This window comes from Camelus dromedarius, chromosome 10 (genome assembly GCF_036321535.1).
Source record: "Camelus dromedarius isolate mCamDro1 chromosome 10, mCamDro1.pat, whole genome shotgun sequence".
Taxonomy (NCBI): Eukaryota; Metazoa; Chordata; class Mammalia; order Artiodactyla; family Camelidae; genus Camelus; species Camelus dromedarius.
The window spans coordinates 41226784-41243152 of record NC_087445.1 but is presented as its reverse complement, the minus strand read 5'-3'; the positions used below and the strand labels follow the sequence as shown (position 1 = coordinate 41243152).

Here is a 16369-nt window from a genome sequence, read left to right as displayed (position 1 = left end):
GTAATATGTGAATCCCAATCAGTAAGCACTTCATTGACTAGAATCCTTCCATTACGAAACTGCAGTTGATGTACATTTAAGGATTTATTTGGGAATACGATTTCCAGTAATTCCCTATAAAAGACCTTAAATGACAGTAAAAAGAAATTAGTGTTTAATAACTGACATATAGGAAGCAATTTAAATGACGTATCTTTCCCAAAGAACTTATGACATTTTTGCTTTTTCTAAATCGAGTATAGGTTTCCTTTTGAAATCATCTTGATTCTTCAAGTTGCTTGGCTGAATAGGATGAATTTCATTTGTGTTAAGTTATGCTGAGAAGTACAAAATTAATGAGTTCTCATGCCTATATGATCCCTGAAAGAGCCATTAACAATAGGGTGATATTCAGACACATCTCAACAAGTGCCGTACTAGAAAGACGAGATATACAGCTGCATAAAAGATGGTCAGGCCACACTTTGAGTCTGGGGCTTGGGGAAATTATTTTGAAAATCCTGTTTTTATATATATAGTGGAGAAAAAAATCCCTCAAAAACTGCCAATTTAAATATCAATTGGATTCAGTCACGCTACAATAAGAGCACTTCGATTAATGATAACTTCGGTTGTTTGTAAATTTTTTTCAATTTTCAATTTTGCTAAATTCAAAGATCCATTCAACTGAAAGCAAATGGGCACGATATTAACAAACAATGTCTCCAGATGATGGTTATATGGTGTTTACTGTACTATTATTTTTAATTTTCCTATAGATTTGCAAATGTTCAAAATAAAATGGAAAAAGTCTATGGTATAGTATTTCAGACACCATGAATGAAGTTTAAAAACACAAAGCACAGACACAAATATGTCAGTGAAAATCACTGGTTTTAGAATTTAAAAAAAAAAAAAAAAAGAGCCCTAACTCTTTCTTCTGAAAGTTATCATGGAGAAACATGTGACATGCATGAAAAGGACAAACTGGTTTAGAAACCAACAGAGACAAAACACTCTGCATACAATGCTCTCATTGACATCATCTCTTGAATTTTCAAAGAAGTTTTTTTCTTCCTTTTTTGGTCCAACACTGGCTGCCATATTAAATCATGCAAACCATAGCAATCCACTGGCTTGCACATTTACAAATGAAACTTTCCAAAAATGTGAAACTCTCATTCAGGAGGGTCAGTGTAACAAGCCTTTCCATAAAATGAAAATTTCCTAACCCTGAGGAAGAAAAAACAGTTTTCTCAGTTGAATGTTTGAAAACTGTCTGATACGAATTTCTAATATACAATTTAAGTTGGCTAAGTTTTAAAAATAAAGCACATGGATTTGATTCTTATTTAGAGTCTCAGATAAAAGATAAAGCTTCACACTTCCTCTTACATCTTTTGTTGAACAGTATCAGCTTATCAAAAAGGCAAGTTGTTTGCTTTTTTTAAATCTTCACTTTCTTTGCGATATGAGACAGCACAATAGCAACCTCAAATCATTTGTCTTTCAGTGAAAAGTAGAGTAAAAACCATATGCTGAGAATAGTATCAATACTGACACAATTTGCTCCAAACCTAATGTCCCCTTTAGGATTCCCAAGCCTTCAAGCATGCCTTTCCCCTATTCATAGGTTCTGGGAGAGAAGGAAACTTACAATGCAAGAGCTAAGGAACAACCAATGAGCAGGTTAACATGAAAAAGGACAGAGGAAGTCAGTTGTTTTCAAAAGGAGACACAGGTGACAGTAGGACACAATAGCCTGGAAGGATGGACACAAGCAGGTCCAAAAGCCACAGCCGTGATTTCTGTACAAATTGCTGGTTTTATCACTCATCATAAGCCTTAGAAATTGTCCAAATATGACGACTCCTCCCTTCTGCCACACCTACTTCGCCCTTTCTATCTTAGCTCTCCATGCTAATTACTGCCAGTCAGATCACAGAAGAGAACTGAGGCTGTAATATGGGGAATAATGAAAATAAGTTTATATACAGCTTAATATCAGGGTGAGGGGAGACTGGGGAGAGGAGTAGATAGACAACTACTTGAAAAAATTGAGTTACTTTGTAGACACTACGACAATAAACAAAGACACCTTAACTTTTTAAATAATCTAAGATGATATCTTTTCTAATAATCTAAGATGATTCACAGAATCAACTAAACTAGTAATTGTGCTTTTTTTTTCTTTTAAAAAAACATGTACATTGTTAAATGAAAAATATTCACGTGCAATCAAGCCCGTTTTTTCAAGTTCCCTGAGATGGCACAGATACACAACAGCGCAATGTTACAGCAGAGGGTAAATCATTTACAATGTTCATTTAAAGTCACATTTCTCTTTCAACAAATATAACCTACAAGATAAATAACCTCCTATTGGTTGTTGCTATAAATTTATTAAAATCAGGAAAATCATCATATTTAAAGCTCTCCAAGTAATTTTGGCACAGGTCAAGTCTTAGGGTTTTTTGTTAAGTCCCTGAGCTCTTTTAATAGGCTAGATTGTATTCAGCCTCCTCTCCAGTCACCCGGGCCACCTTTCCTTACAATGCATTGCAACGTGCCCTGGTCTCACATTAAGTCTAAGTCAAGGCTTAAAACTGCAATCTTTCTAACCGACTGTGCTCTGCAGAAACATCAAAGCTTCTCTGACATAAAGAGTTAGATTCTGTAGGCAGAAGAATCAAATGGGGGTACATCTCATGCATCCTTCTTCTTATTTCTAAAACTGCCACCAACGGTTAGTGTTTTAATGTCTCCAGGGCTTTATGCCGCAGATGCTCGTCCAAACACTGGATGGCAAAGAAGTCTATGTCTGTGTCAAACTTATTGGCAAACAGGTGGTGCACGTGCAGCATCCAGTTCAAGTCACCGGCTCCGAAAACACATACAGAGCGCACGTGGATGCCGCTGCACGGCGGGTAGGGGGCGCCCTTGGAAACGTCACCTTCAAAGTACTGCCACTTAACAAACCTGGCAATAGAGTGCATGTCTGACATGTCGTACTTAGAACTTAAGGACAGTGAGCCTGGGACTTCAGGCATCCTCTGAATAGTGGCCCAGAGATACTCGTCTGGGCTGTATGTATCTTTTGCCCACTCCATAAACTTCTGGATTTTTTCATTCTCAAGCACATAGCCCACATACTTCCTACTGACCACAAAATAGGCGCTGCCTGAAAACAGCGGCGTTTCAAGAGGAGGATGTATTTTGTCAGTCCCCATGTTTGTCAGCTTTCCATTAACCACTGTATAGTGCTTTTTCCACCTTTCTTTTTTATGGGCGGGCATTTTCTCGGTTTCTAGGTTGTTCTCGCCCATTAACGACTTGAGCTTCCTGACAATTTCCAGGTTGGTTTTAATCGGAAAATCCATACCGCAGAGATTGATCAAGTACTTCCAGTCCGCACTCATTTTGTAGAGGTCCTGCATGCAGTTGATGTCAGCCTGAACCCGGCTCCACGAGGCATACACCACACTCTCCAGTTGCCTGGCCACAAAAACGTTACTGAAACAAGACGCAATGCCAATCACTGCAGCCAAAAAGGATTCCTCGGATTTTTTGTCCACGTGAATGCAGTAGAAATTCTGAGGCATATAGATGGCCCTCAGGAGCCTGTCGAGCATTTCGATTTTGTGATGAACCACTATAGAATATGCTATTGGAAACTCTGCCTCTTCTTTACTAAGGGGTTCTACAATGTATTTGCGCTTCTTGATGAAAGCAGCACAATCACTGGTCATGTTGACGTAGTTGTAGGTTGTCCATCGAGGGCGCTTCCTAAATTCCACTGTTAGACTCTCAAGCTTTACCTTTTGGATTTCATCTACATCACCCTGTAAAACTTTGGTGCAATTAATATTACGACTAGGGTTCTCTTCTGCCAGCTGCAAGTGTCTGAAACTTACAAGTTCAGGCTTTTGATGAATTCTTAAAACAGAGAAGGTGACTAGGGAAAAAACAAGAAGTAAGAAGTAGTATTTAGTGGGATAAGAAAAAAGTCTCCTCCTCCACAACTTCCTCAGCATTTCAACAACTGAGGGCTTGGCTTTATTAAGAGCAGTTTCCCAGGCTTCAAGCAGTAATGATTTCCCCTCGATCGTGGCCTGGAGGTTTGTCAGTTTGCATGTTTCAGAAGTGCAAAGGCATCTTGAAATGGAGAATAGCACTAAAAGAAAAATAGAAAGGATATGTGTGCATAAGTACAGTCTTTCACGACATCCTGTGAGGTTCAAAAACTGCCCTCTTTGCTATGAGGTGAGATGTTTAAGACAAAAATAGAGTGGGTCAGCCAGAGGAAAGGAAGCAGGGTTACAGGAAACCCACTGTAAAAAAATACTGAGTGCAAGGATATACTAGAATATCCTGCAATCAACATTTTACCTCTCAGGTATATTGAGGTGCAAAACACAGTTGAAGACCTAGACCATAATCACTGAATTCTCCATAGCTAGTGAGTTTTTGATCCTATGCCAGTGCTAATTAGTACCCCTACCCTTGACATCATGACTATTTTGGGTTCTCCTGACATATCCATTCATGTCCATCAGTTGGCATCAGCGGCCCCAAATATTTGAAGAGATCAGATCCATTCTGCTCTTCGCCAATTTAGGATTGGAGGTGCACTTAAGAAGGTATTCCGAAATGGCTGTGACTTTTAAGAACCTCTGAAGGAAAAGCAGGTCAACTGGATTTTCAAATGGGACCAGAAAGTCTCAGGTGAAATCAAGTCAGATTTGGGACTGTTTTGGGTTGACGTCACTTTGTTCAGCTCCCAACAGTGAGCACCATAGGAAGAGAAGACTTACACAACCCGAAAGAAACAGCTTTGCATTTTCTGCATTAATTATAATAAGTTATAATAATTAAGACTTGCTGAGGAACACTGCTTGTACACAAATTGTAATTTATGGAAGACCCTTCTATATTCAAATTCCATCAACCTAACCCAGTTTTATTATGTAATATATTTACAAATTTACAATTATTGTTTTGTTTTCAAAAGCCAACTTTATAACATGGCAATTGTTCTAATAAAGAAAGTCAAATACCATCAATTATCTCAATACCAGATTTATAGAGATTTAAAAATTTTTCAACAACAGAATTAGCACCAGAACTTTTAAATACTAGGAAATAAATTGTGAATATTACTAATACAAATAAAAATAAATAACTGACTATGATTAGTGTAGAATAATGTTACCAAAAGTACTTAGACTTTTTACCATTAAAAATCAAGAAAAGTTTGGCTCATTTAGTTCTCTGATTCCAGGTTTAGTTCTCTGATTCTCCTGTGCCAATGGAGAGTGCTTCTCATGCAGTCAGGTTTCTTAAAGGTACCAGGCATCCAGCAATGCTGTTATGTTCCATGAGTCTTTTTAAAAAAAAAAAACAAACATGTGAAACAAAAAGAGAAATGTATGAAAAGATATATATGCATACATAAGTATACATACACGCTCAGAAAGCATACTGGTGAACTAATTCGACATATTCACTTTTTTCTTCAAAATGATAGCTGGTCATATTCGACATATTCACTTTTTTCTTCAAACTGATGGCTGGTTGATTTCTCTCTTTTAAAATTTCCTTCTCTCCAGTCCTTCCCCCCCCCCAATTCTATGTTTGCAGATTGCTAAAGGTTTGCAGACATCCTGCAATTTAGGCTAAACTTTTCTGAAAACTCTAACAGCATCTCCCAAAGTATGTGCCAAGGAATAGTTTGATCGTCTTCTATGATTGGAAAATCCAACATGTCCTATCCTCACTGTGAGGATTCTCAGTGCTCACTGGCTCACTAAGGACAATTCTGCAATTGAATTAGCTGCTTATCTCATCTTCCTCCAACTATCTGGCCTACCATCCCACTCCAAACCTCTACTGGAAGGCAAACACTGGGAGATTCTGCTAAAATACTTAAGCATCTTAACCATTAAAACATCCCTAAACAAAAGTATATCCTTAAGCAATTTCTGCTTAAGGCATTTAAGGAAATCTGACTAATCATCAGTCAATTTCTAAGCTAACTGAAGAGAGACTTAAATTGCCTCATGCAACAAAGAATATAGATTTAGAAAATTAACTCTGGTAGGTCACTAAATAAATGACAACAACAAACCATGGTCAGGGTTTACCCCTAGTAATTACCAAATAACTGCTGCTCTATTTCCTTGTCCTGCACAACATATCCTTGTTGTTTATTTATTTTACAAATGGTACTTTGTGTCTCTTAATCCCAAACCCCTATCTTGCCCCTCTTCCTCTGCCCTTTCCCTACTGGTAACCACTAGTTTGTTCTCTGTATCTGTGAGCCTGTTTCTGTTTTATTATGTACAGTCGCTTTATTTTCCAGAATCCACATATCACTAATAACAGAGTACTTGTCTTTCTCTGTCTTATTTCATTAATCATAACACTCCCTAGGTCCATCCACATTGTTGCAAATGGCAGAAGTTACCTTTTTATGGTTGAGTAATATTCCACTGCATATATATATTTTTTTCTCTCTCTCTCTCCATATATATATATATTTCACATCTTCTTTATTCATTCATCTGTTGATGAACAATTTAGGTTGCCTCCAGATCTTTCCTATTGTAAATAATGTTGCTATGAACACTGGGGTGCATGTATCTTTTTGAATTAGCGTTTTCATTTTCTTCTGATGCATTCCCAGCAGTGGAACTGCTGGATCATATAGTAGCTCTATTTTTAGTTTTTTGAGGAATCTCCATACTGTTTTCCATAGTGGCTGCACCAATTTACATTCCCACCAACAGCGTATTAGGGTTCCCTTTTCTCCACATCCTCACCAACATTTGTTATTTGTAGACTTTTTGATGACAGTCATTTTAACAGGTGTGAGTTGGTATCTCATTGTGGTTTTGGTTTACATTTGTCTGATGATACAAAAATGCTGAGCATTTTTTCTTATGGCTCTTGACCATCTGCATATTTTCTTTGGAAAATGCTATTCATGTCTTCTGCCCATTTTTGTATTGCTTTTTTTTTTTTTTGATATTGAGTTGTATGAGCTGTTTATATATTTTAGGTTAGAACCCCTTATCAGTCATATCATTTACAAATATTTTCTCCCATTCAGTAGGTTATCTTTTTGTTTCATCCAATGGTTTCCTTTGCCGTGCAAAAAGCTTTTAAGTTAAAAGTAGGTCTCATTGTTTATTTTTGCTTTTATTTCCTTTGCCTTAGGAGACAGTTCAAAAAAACTACTGTCACAATTTATGTCAGAGTGTTCTTCTTATATCCTTGTCTAGGAGTTTTATGGCTTCAGGTCTCACATTTAGGTCTTTAATCTATTTTGAGTTTATTTTTGTATATGATGTGAGGAAATGTTCTAATCTTGTTCTTTTACACTTAGCTGTCCAGTTTTCCCAACACTACTTACTGAAGATACTATCTTTTCTCCACTGTATATTCTTGCCTCCTTTGTCATAGATTAATTGGCCGGAAGTGTATGGGTTTATTTCTAGGCTGTCTATTCTGTTCCACTGATTTATATGTCCGTTTCTTTGCCTGTACCATGCTGTTTTGATTACTGTAGCTTTGTAGTGTATTTTGAAGTCAGGGAGTACACTATCTCCAGAAAAAAAAATTGAATAATGGCTGAAACTTCCCCAAATTTACTTTAAAAAATTAATCTTCACATCCAAGAGGCTCAACAAGCTCCAAGAATGCAAAAGGGACAATCATTTTGGCAGACAGTTTGGCAGTTTCTTACAAAGCTACTTACAGGCTAATCATTCAACCCAGCAATCACACTCATAGCTATTTATTCAAACTGAATATATATGTAGACACAAAAACAGGCATGTGAATGTTTATAGCAGCTTTATTCATAATTGCCCAAAACTAGAAGCAAGAATGATGTCATTTAATAGGTGAATGGATAAACAAATTATGGTACAATTATAACATGGAATATTCAGTGATTTTAAAAAAATGAGCTACCAAGCCATGAAAAGACATAGAGAAAGCTTAAATGCACATTACTAAGTGAAAGAAGCCAATCTGGAAAGACTACAAACTGTATGAGTTTAACTATGTGATATTCTGGAAAAGGTAAAAGCTAGAGAGACAATAAAAGATCAGTGTTTGCTAGGAGTTTGGAGAAAGGAAGGAACCAATGAATAGGTACAGAACAGGGCATTTTTGGGGGTGGTAAAACTATTCTGTAGGACATTGTAATGGTGATTAAAGGATATTATGAATTTGTCAAAATCCATAGACTTGTACAACACAAAGACTGACCCCTCTTAATTATAATTAACTAATAATGTATCAATATTGTTTCATCAATTGTAACAAATGTAACACACTTGTGCAAAACACTAATAAGAAAAACAGTGTGAGCAGGTTAATGGGAACTCTGTGTAATTTTTCTGTAAACTTAAAACTTCTCTAAAAAAGTAACCTATGAAAATTGAAAAAAACAAACAAACAAAACAAAGCTAAACTGGATATTCAAGAAGCTCAGTGACTTCCAAGATGATTAACTCAAATAAATTCACATCTTGATACTTAAACTGTTGAAAACAACTTGAAACGACACTTCTAGAAAAATGAAAACTAAGAGAATTCATCACTAGCAGACCTGCCCAAAGTAAATACTAAATGGAGTCCCTGAGGATGAAATGAAAGGATGCTACACAGTAACTCAAATTCACATGAAGAAATAAAAAGCAACCATAAAAGTACATACACATGAAATGTAATTTTCTATGAACACTTTTCCCATCTGATTTAAAAGATAACTACATAAAGCAGTAATTATAACACTGTGTTGACAGGCTTATAATGTATAAAGATGTAATTTATATACTAATAATAGTATAAAGGAGGGAAGGAGGACGGAACTATACTGGAGCAAAGTTTTTACATACTATTGAAATTAAGTTGATGTTAATTTCAAATAGAATATTTTAAGTTAAGACGGTTTTTTGTTCGTTTGTTTTGTTTTTTGGTAATTCCCAGGTCAATCACTAAAAATAGTAACTAGAGAACATATAGTAAAGGAAACATCAAGGGAGTTAAAATAGCACAGTGGAAAACAAAAGAATATAGTAATTGAGGAAGAGAGGAACAACAAAAGACATAAGACACACACACACACACACACACACACACACAAAACAAATAGCAAAATGGCAGATGTAAATCCTATCTTATCTGTAATTATAATAAATATAAGTGGACTAAGACTCCAATCAAAAGGCAGAGATTGGCAAAATTTTTAGTTTTAAAGATTCAACTATATGATGTCTACAAAAGACATGGCTTTGATTGAGAGACACAATTAGGTTGAAGTAAAAGAATGTAAATAGATATACTATGCAAATAATACCTAAAAAAGAGCTACAGTAACTATACTAATCTGACAAAATCGACTTTAAGACAAAAATTATTAGACAAAGAAGGATTTTTTATAATTATAAAATGAACAGAAAGAAGGTCAACAAGGAAACAGTCAACTTGAGCAACATAATAAACTAACTAGACCTACAGAACACTTCACCCAACAGCAAAATACACATTCTTCTGAAGAACACATGGAACATTCTCCAGGTGGGCCATAGGCTAGGCCATCAAACAGACCTCATTAAATTTAAAAAGACAGAAATTATGGCATATATGTCCTTCACTACAAAAGAATGAAATTAGAAATCAACAACAGTAGAAAATTTGAGAAGTTCACAAATATGTGGAAATTAAACTACACACTCCTAAAAAAAAGCAATGGATCAAAGAAGAAATACCTAGAGAAATCAGAAAACAGTTTGATAAAAATGAAATGAAAACAAATACAAAAACAAAAAGACCTTACAGGATGAAGCAAAAACAGTGTTTGAGAGAAATTATATCTGTAAACACTTACATTTTTAAGATCTCAAATCAATAATCTAATCTTCCACCTTAACATGAAAAATGAGGGCAAATCAAACCCAAAGCAAGCAGAAAATATTAGAGCAGAAGTAAATGAAACTGAATAACACACACACACACACACACACACACACACACCCCAATGAAACCAGAAGTTGGCTCCTTGAAAAGATTAGATAAACAAATCTTCAGCTAGATTGACCAAGAAAAAAAAGAGAAGATTCATTACTAAAATCAGGAATGAAAGACGAGACATCACTACCAACCTTACACAAATAAAAAGGATTATAAGGGGATACTATGAAAAATCATATTCCAATAAAATTAGATGACCTAGATAAAAGGACAAATTCTTAGACAAACACGAACTCCCAAAAGTAATTCAAGAGGAAATAAAAAATCTGAACAAAGTTGTAACAAGAAGATGTACAGAACAATGGAATAGAGCCTATTTGTGGTCAATTGATTTCTTTTTCCAGAAGAAAATAGGTTTTATTGGTTCACCGCAGAGAATATATGACAAAACTAATGTATTTTACATGTATAGACAGCAACTTACAATCAATCACAGAAAACAGGACTTACAGCAAAAGCCTAAAGATACTACTATGTTGTCAGTCTACTTCATTTTTGTTTCAAACCTTTGCACTTACAATCTCACATTTAAGCATGTACTATTAATATGAAATACTATTATACAGAATACTGTATTAACTCATACTGTATTATTCTCAAAGAATACTGTATTAACTCATATTATACTGTATTATTCTCATAAAGATCTTTACAGGCAGAGTGACTTTTACATATGGTCAACTGATTTTTGGCATGGGTACCAAGAGAATTAACGAGGAAAGAACAGTGTTTTAAGTAAACGGTGCTGGTACAACTGGATATCCACACCCAAAAGAATGAAATTGTATCTTTACCTCACAACATATACAAAGTTGGATATACAAAATGGCATATGCCCAAAAAATGGATAAAATACCTAAATATAAGAGCTAAAACTGTAATAAAAAGAAAACAGGAGTAAATCCGCATGCCCTAGAATCTGGCAATGGATTCTTACATATGACACCAAAAGCCCAAGTGATAGAGATAGAGAAAGAGTAAGAGAAAGAGAAAGAGAAGGAGAAAGAAGAGAAGAGAAGAGAAGAGAAGAGAAGAGAAGAGAAGAGAAGAGAAGAGAAGAAGAAAAGAAAAGAAAAGAAAAGAAAAGAAAAGAAAAGAAAGAAACAAACAAACAAACTTTACCAAAATTTAAAACTTTTGTGGTTCAAAGAACACCATCAAAAAAGTGAAAACACAACCTACAGGATAAGAGAAAATGTTTTCTAATCATTTATTTGATAAATAGCCAGAATATGTAAAGAACTCTTACAACTAACTCAACAAAGAAAAGAACCCAACTGTGGCACCGGTGGAGTTTTTTAAATAAGAAGTAGATGAACTATTCTCCTAAACAGACTTTTCTAAGGATGTGAGTACATAAGGAGTCACCTAAAATTCATACAGAATATACAAAGTTCCTAACCAAAAATTGGATCTCACCTCTTTTAAAAAGGCACAGGTCTTTACCATTCTCATCCATATCCTCAATGTCTACCACGCTTTGAAAAATGATTTTTAAAATATAAAATCACTAGTCTTAGGTTTTAACAAGATGGGTAAGTGTCGATAAAATAGGTAAGTGTGAGAGAAAACAAGACCACACATGGGGACCCCAGTCAACAATCCCAGCTGAACTCAGTCTGCAATCCATCCCAGCCCAGGTGCCAGCCATGTGACTCAGGAAGCCACTAGATGACTCCAGAACCTAGACACTCAAGTCTTAACTGAATCCTGAACCACAGAATGTGTGAGCAAAAAATAAGACGGCAATGTTTTGTGTTACTACATCTGGGGGTGGTTTGCCTCACGGCAATGAGTAGAACAAGTAAGAAACCACATAAACAGAACAGTTGGCAAATAAAAAAGCTCTTAAAAATTAATGACATGACAGCAAAAACACAAAAACTCAATAGAAGCATTGGAAAATAAAGTTGAGGAAAACTCTCAGGGAGTTAAGCAAATAGGCAAGCCAAGTGATGGAAAGATTAGAGAAAAAAAATATAGTAATTTAGAGCACCAGACCAGGAGATTCACCATCTGAACTGAACCTCCAGAAAAGAAAAGAAAAGAAACCTCCAGAAAAGAGAAAACAGAAAACATGGAAGCCTTTAATTAAATAATTCAAGTCTATTTCTCAAAACAAAGGAATGGTTTCCACATTGAGAATCCCTTGGAATTACCAGTACAACAAATGAAAAGAGACCCACACCAAGACATATTCATTAATCATGAAATGCCAGAACATCAGGGGGAAAGAGTTATCACACAGGTTTCTAGAGAGGGGGGAAAATAAGCCACATGAAAAAGACTGAAAAGCAGAATGTCTCCATACTTCACAAAAACCAACCAAAGAAGTCAGATGATAATAGAGCAAGGCCTCCAAAGTGCTAAAGGAAATCGAATTCCAGACGAGAAGTCTTATAACCAGATGAACTAAGTAAATTACGGCTAAAATGAAAACATTTTACATATTGAGAGGCAAGGTTTCAAAACAGTTACCTTTACACATCCCTTTACAGGAAGCTACTGGAGGATGAGCTCCATCAAAATTAAAGAAGAAACCAAGAAAGAGGAGAACATAAGAGTCAGAAAGGGTATCATACATAACACAAGAAGGAAGAAAAGGAAATACCAGGATGACAGGAGACGGACATCCTAGGCTGTGTGTAACAGGCCAACAGACAAACATAGCAGACAGAGGCTGGGCAGAGGCCCGGAGAGAGACGTCTTCAAGAGGATGAAACTGACTGAAACAACTGGAGGGTTCAGGGATGAATCTGGAATACCCACACTGAAAACAAAGCAGATGAAGGGAGTTGGGGAGGTAATTATTGCCTCCAAAGAAATCAGGTCTGCAATGATGACAAAAGCTATCACACTGCAGCCCTTAGCTTAGCTCGGAGGAGCATCAGTCCTCTGGCATAAACACTGGTTTTCCACTCGAGACTCAGTAAAACTCGATTAGGAGCACAGAGCAATGGGAGAGATGGCTGCTGAAGGAGGCTGCGTACTTTGCCCAGCATCACATACCGACCATGGCGGGTGTTCTGAATAACGCTGCTCTCACTATACACACATGGACGTGCACACCTCCTAGAACAATCAGGATTTTCCTGTTCAGGCTCTCGTTACACCAGAGACTCCTAGACAAGGCGATAGGAAGGGCTTTGTTAGCCTTTACCGAGGCTAAACCTGGAGTATGTAACTGTCAACTGTAATAAAGGGGTAGAATTCAAAAAAGTAAACTCTTTTCTTCAACAATTTCCACCAAAGTAATTCTGGTTTAAGTGCAAATAAAATGATTATAGATAAGAATAACTTTCTTAGTGCTTATTGTCCCATTCTTTTAAGTAAAGGAAATATTCTTTCTCCAAAAAAATGCCTACACACACACACGTGTGCACATACACTGTGTATCTGTGTAAACAAATAGCTGGGTGGATAAATCAGGGGCCACAACCCATTGCTCTTCTGCAGCAGGAAGCTAAGTTCAGTTGGTCTCTAGTCCCATCAAATACTCCTCACAGGTTCAATTTTACTGACTCTCCAAGGCCTATTATTCTGAGCAAAATATCCACTACTGCATTGATGCCCAGGCCACACAAGTATCTCAGAGGATCGTGACTCAAGCAGGGTGTGCAAATGCCACCCCAAACCAGGCCAAGGGAAGGACTGGGAAGTAGGTAAGATCCGAAGGCAGAGACCCTGCCAATCAGGGTGGGGTTCTTTCTGCCCACTCTGCACCTCCATGGCCTCATCTTACCGGCACATACCCAGTCTCTGTTCCCGCAAAGGCTTGCAGGGCCTGGAGGGTGGTCTCTGCTGTCTGTGACTCACAGCGGTGAGCTGCCTAGCTTCTCTGAGGTCTCACATTAAAACACAATCCAGAGACCCCAACTGTGCCTGCCTCCTCCAGGCCAGGAAGAGCTCTTAAGGTCCCCAATCCTTAGCACCAGGCTCCACAGTTTAGGCCACTGCTGCCCAGAATCCATCCCAGAGTTTTCTCAGGCTCCAGCCAAGGAAACAGAGGCAACAGCGGACCTTCTATAATCAGCACTGGACCACGGCTCCTAACTCTCTCCAGGAAAGGGCACTTTCTACACAAACTAAAGTCAGATGGTGCGATGAAGGGAGGAGAGGGTCCACAACCCTCTTCTCAAGACCCCCACGTCCCAGAGCCAGGCATAGATCTGGCCCAGAGAATCGCTCAGTTATGTTTGCTGAATGAATAAAACTCAGATGAGGCCCACATTCCTCTGCTAAAAGTTTAACATCTATCCTCTCTCCCTTGTGAGTATCAAAGAAGAGTTCTGTCTCCAGGTCTCTCTACCTGCAGCAAGGACTGTCCTGTTCCAAAGAGTGTATCTAAAAGAACGCACTGCTTCAAGATGAAGTGATAATAAATGATGAAACCCTTCAAACATGAAAAACTGAAGAAGTGGCATCAAAATGTTGAAAGCTAGCAGGGATGAATGTTAACTGACCTGAAGATCTCAGAAAGCTGACCCCTGAAGCAGGCACTGGAATGCAATTTACAGCACGGCTCCTCCCACCCTTTCCCTTCCCTCCCCACCACCAACCACCCACTCCTGCTCCAAAGGTTCCAGATCCCACAACACAGCTCCTCTGGAAGCAGCAGTGAAGTGGAGTTATACCCCACTGCGTGGAATCTACTTAAGAGTCAGCCAGAACTCCCAGATCCCTCCCTCTAGTCTTCATAACCCAGTAAATACCCTCCTGGCCCCAGCAGAAAACTCTGGAAAATCTAAAACAGAGTGTATCTGATCTGGAGGGCAGGAGTACTGACTTAAAATGAGGCAATTAAGTCAAAGGTCCTCATTTCCAAATACTGGCAGGCAGGTGTACACCTTCCAGGCTTCAGCCTCAGAGAACAGAGGACTACCAGATATCCAAGAAAAGCTCATGACACAAAAGAGATCAAAACAAACAGAGAAAAACAGAGGAGGGTATCAGTTAACTAATTCTATATAATCAACTACAATCCTTAGTGACTTAAAACAAAACCAATTTATGTATTTTTTTTCCTTACACCAATTTATTATTATTTCTCACTACTTACTGAATTGGTGGGGCAGTTCTTCTGATTTTACTGGGGCTCACCTAGGCAGCTGCATTCAGATGGAGGACTGCCTGGCTTGGAGGGGTCCATATAGTTCACTCATGGTACTGGATGTTAGCTGGGGAGACTCTCGTCTAGTAGGCTACATGAGCTTCCTTACTTGGCAGCCTCAGGGCAGTGTTACAAGAGAACACAGCAGCTCCAAAGCTTCCTAAAGCCTAAGCCCCAGAACATGCACAACATTACTTCTGTCACATTCTATCTATCAATCAGAGAAAGTCACTAGGCCAGCCGTGATTCCAAGATACATAACGTCTACCTCAGGATAGAAAGAGAAGCAAAATCACATTGCAAGGGGGCATGTATACTGCAATGGAAGGAATCTGTAACCACTAAATATTTGGTCACATGGAGAAATTAAGATCAAGCAAAGAGATGAAAATGTCAACATTTTTGGCAGAGGCAGAAGAGAAACTATTGCAGCCATAAAATAGCAGAACAAGAGACAATGAGAAAGGAACAGAGAATAAAAATGAGCTTTTAGAAATCAAAACTATGATAGCTGAAATGAAAAGTTCAACTGAAGAATCAGAAACTAAAGTTAAGGAAAGCCCCAAGAAAGTAGAACAGAAAGATAAATAAATGGAAAATAGGAAAAAGAGGAGATTGATATGGGAGATCTGACATTCAAGTAACAGAAGACCCACAGAGAAAGAAGAAATGAAGGGGAGAAACTCATCAAAGACAGAAGTGATAGAAATGAAGGACACAGGTTTTATCAGACTGGAAGAGCCTTACTGGTGCCCAGCACAGCAGACTAAACACAGTCCTAACTAAGAAAATATCTTATGATATTTCAGAACACTGGGAAAAAGAAAATCCAAGCCTTGAGAGAGGTGATGTTAATAAAAACCAAAAGATCAAGAATTTAAAATGGCATCAGACTTCTTAACAGCAACACTGAAAGCTACAATAAAATAGTTTAATGCAATAGAATAAAATTTAACATCTATCCTCTCTCCATTCTGAATGCCAAAAGAATTCAAGACTAAGTTCAAAATTCCAAAGGAAGACTATTTCAATCTATAATTCTAAATAACCTGCCAGGCTGCTGGTCAAATGTGACACAGACTACAGGCATTTTCACATGCGAAGTCGCATGTACGTTTTCTCAACAGGCTACTGCAAGAAACACACCACCAAGACATAAAGTACTCCAGTAACTATAAGAACAGTAACAACCATAAAACTATTTTGGAGTGCTTAATGTGTGCTGGGAGCTCTTCT

The 16369-nt window shown here is 37.5% G+C and overlaps 1 protein-coding gene across 12 annotated transcripts in view; it reads right to left on the bottom strand.

The window, feature by feature from the left end:
- Window positions 1-16369, bottom strand: part of GCNT1 (glucosaminyl (N-acetyl) transferase 1) — a 148085-nt gene that overhangs the window by 110394 nt on the left and 21322 nt on the right. For 2 of the 12 annotated variants that reach the window (XM_010978067.3, XM_010978068.3), the window contains exons 3-4: window positions 5214-5362; window positions 2359-4153 (exon numbers count right to left, since the gene is read on the bottom strand). The exons of the other annotated variants lie outside the window; for them this stretch is intronic. In XM_010978067.3, coding sequence (XP_010976369.1) covers window positions 2727-4013 — 1287 coding nt within the window. In that variant the 5' untranslated portion in view covers window positions 4014-4153; window positions 5214-5362 and the 3' untranslated portion in view covers window positions 2359-2726. Of the gene's footprint in view, window positions 1-2358; window positions 4154-5213; window positions 5363-16369 lie in introns of those variants that run through there. 12 annotated transcript variants of the gene reach the window in all.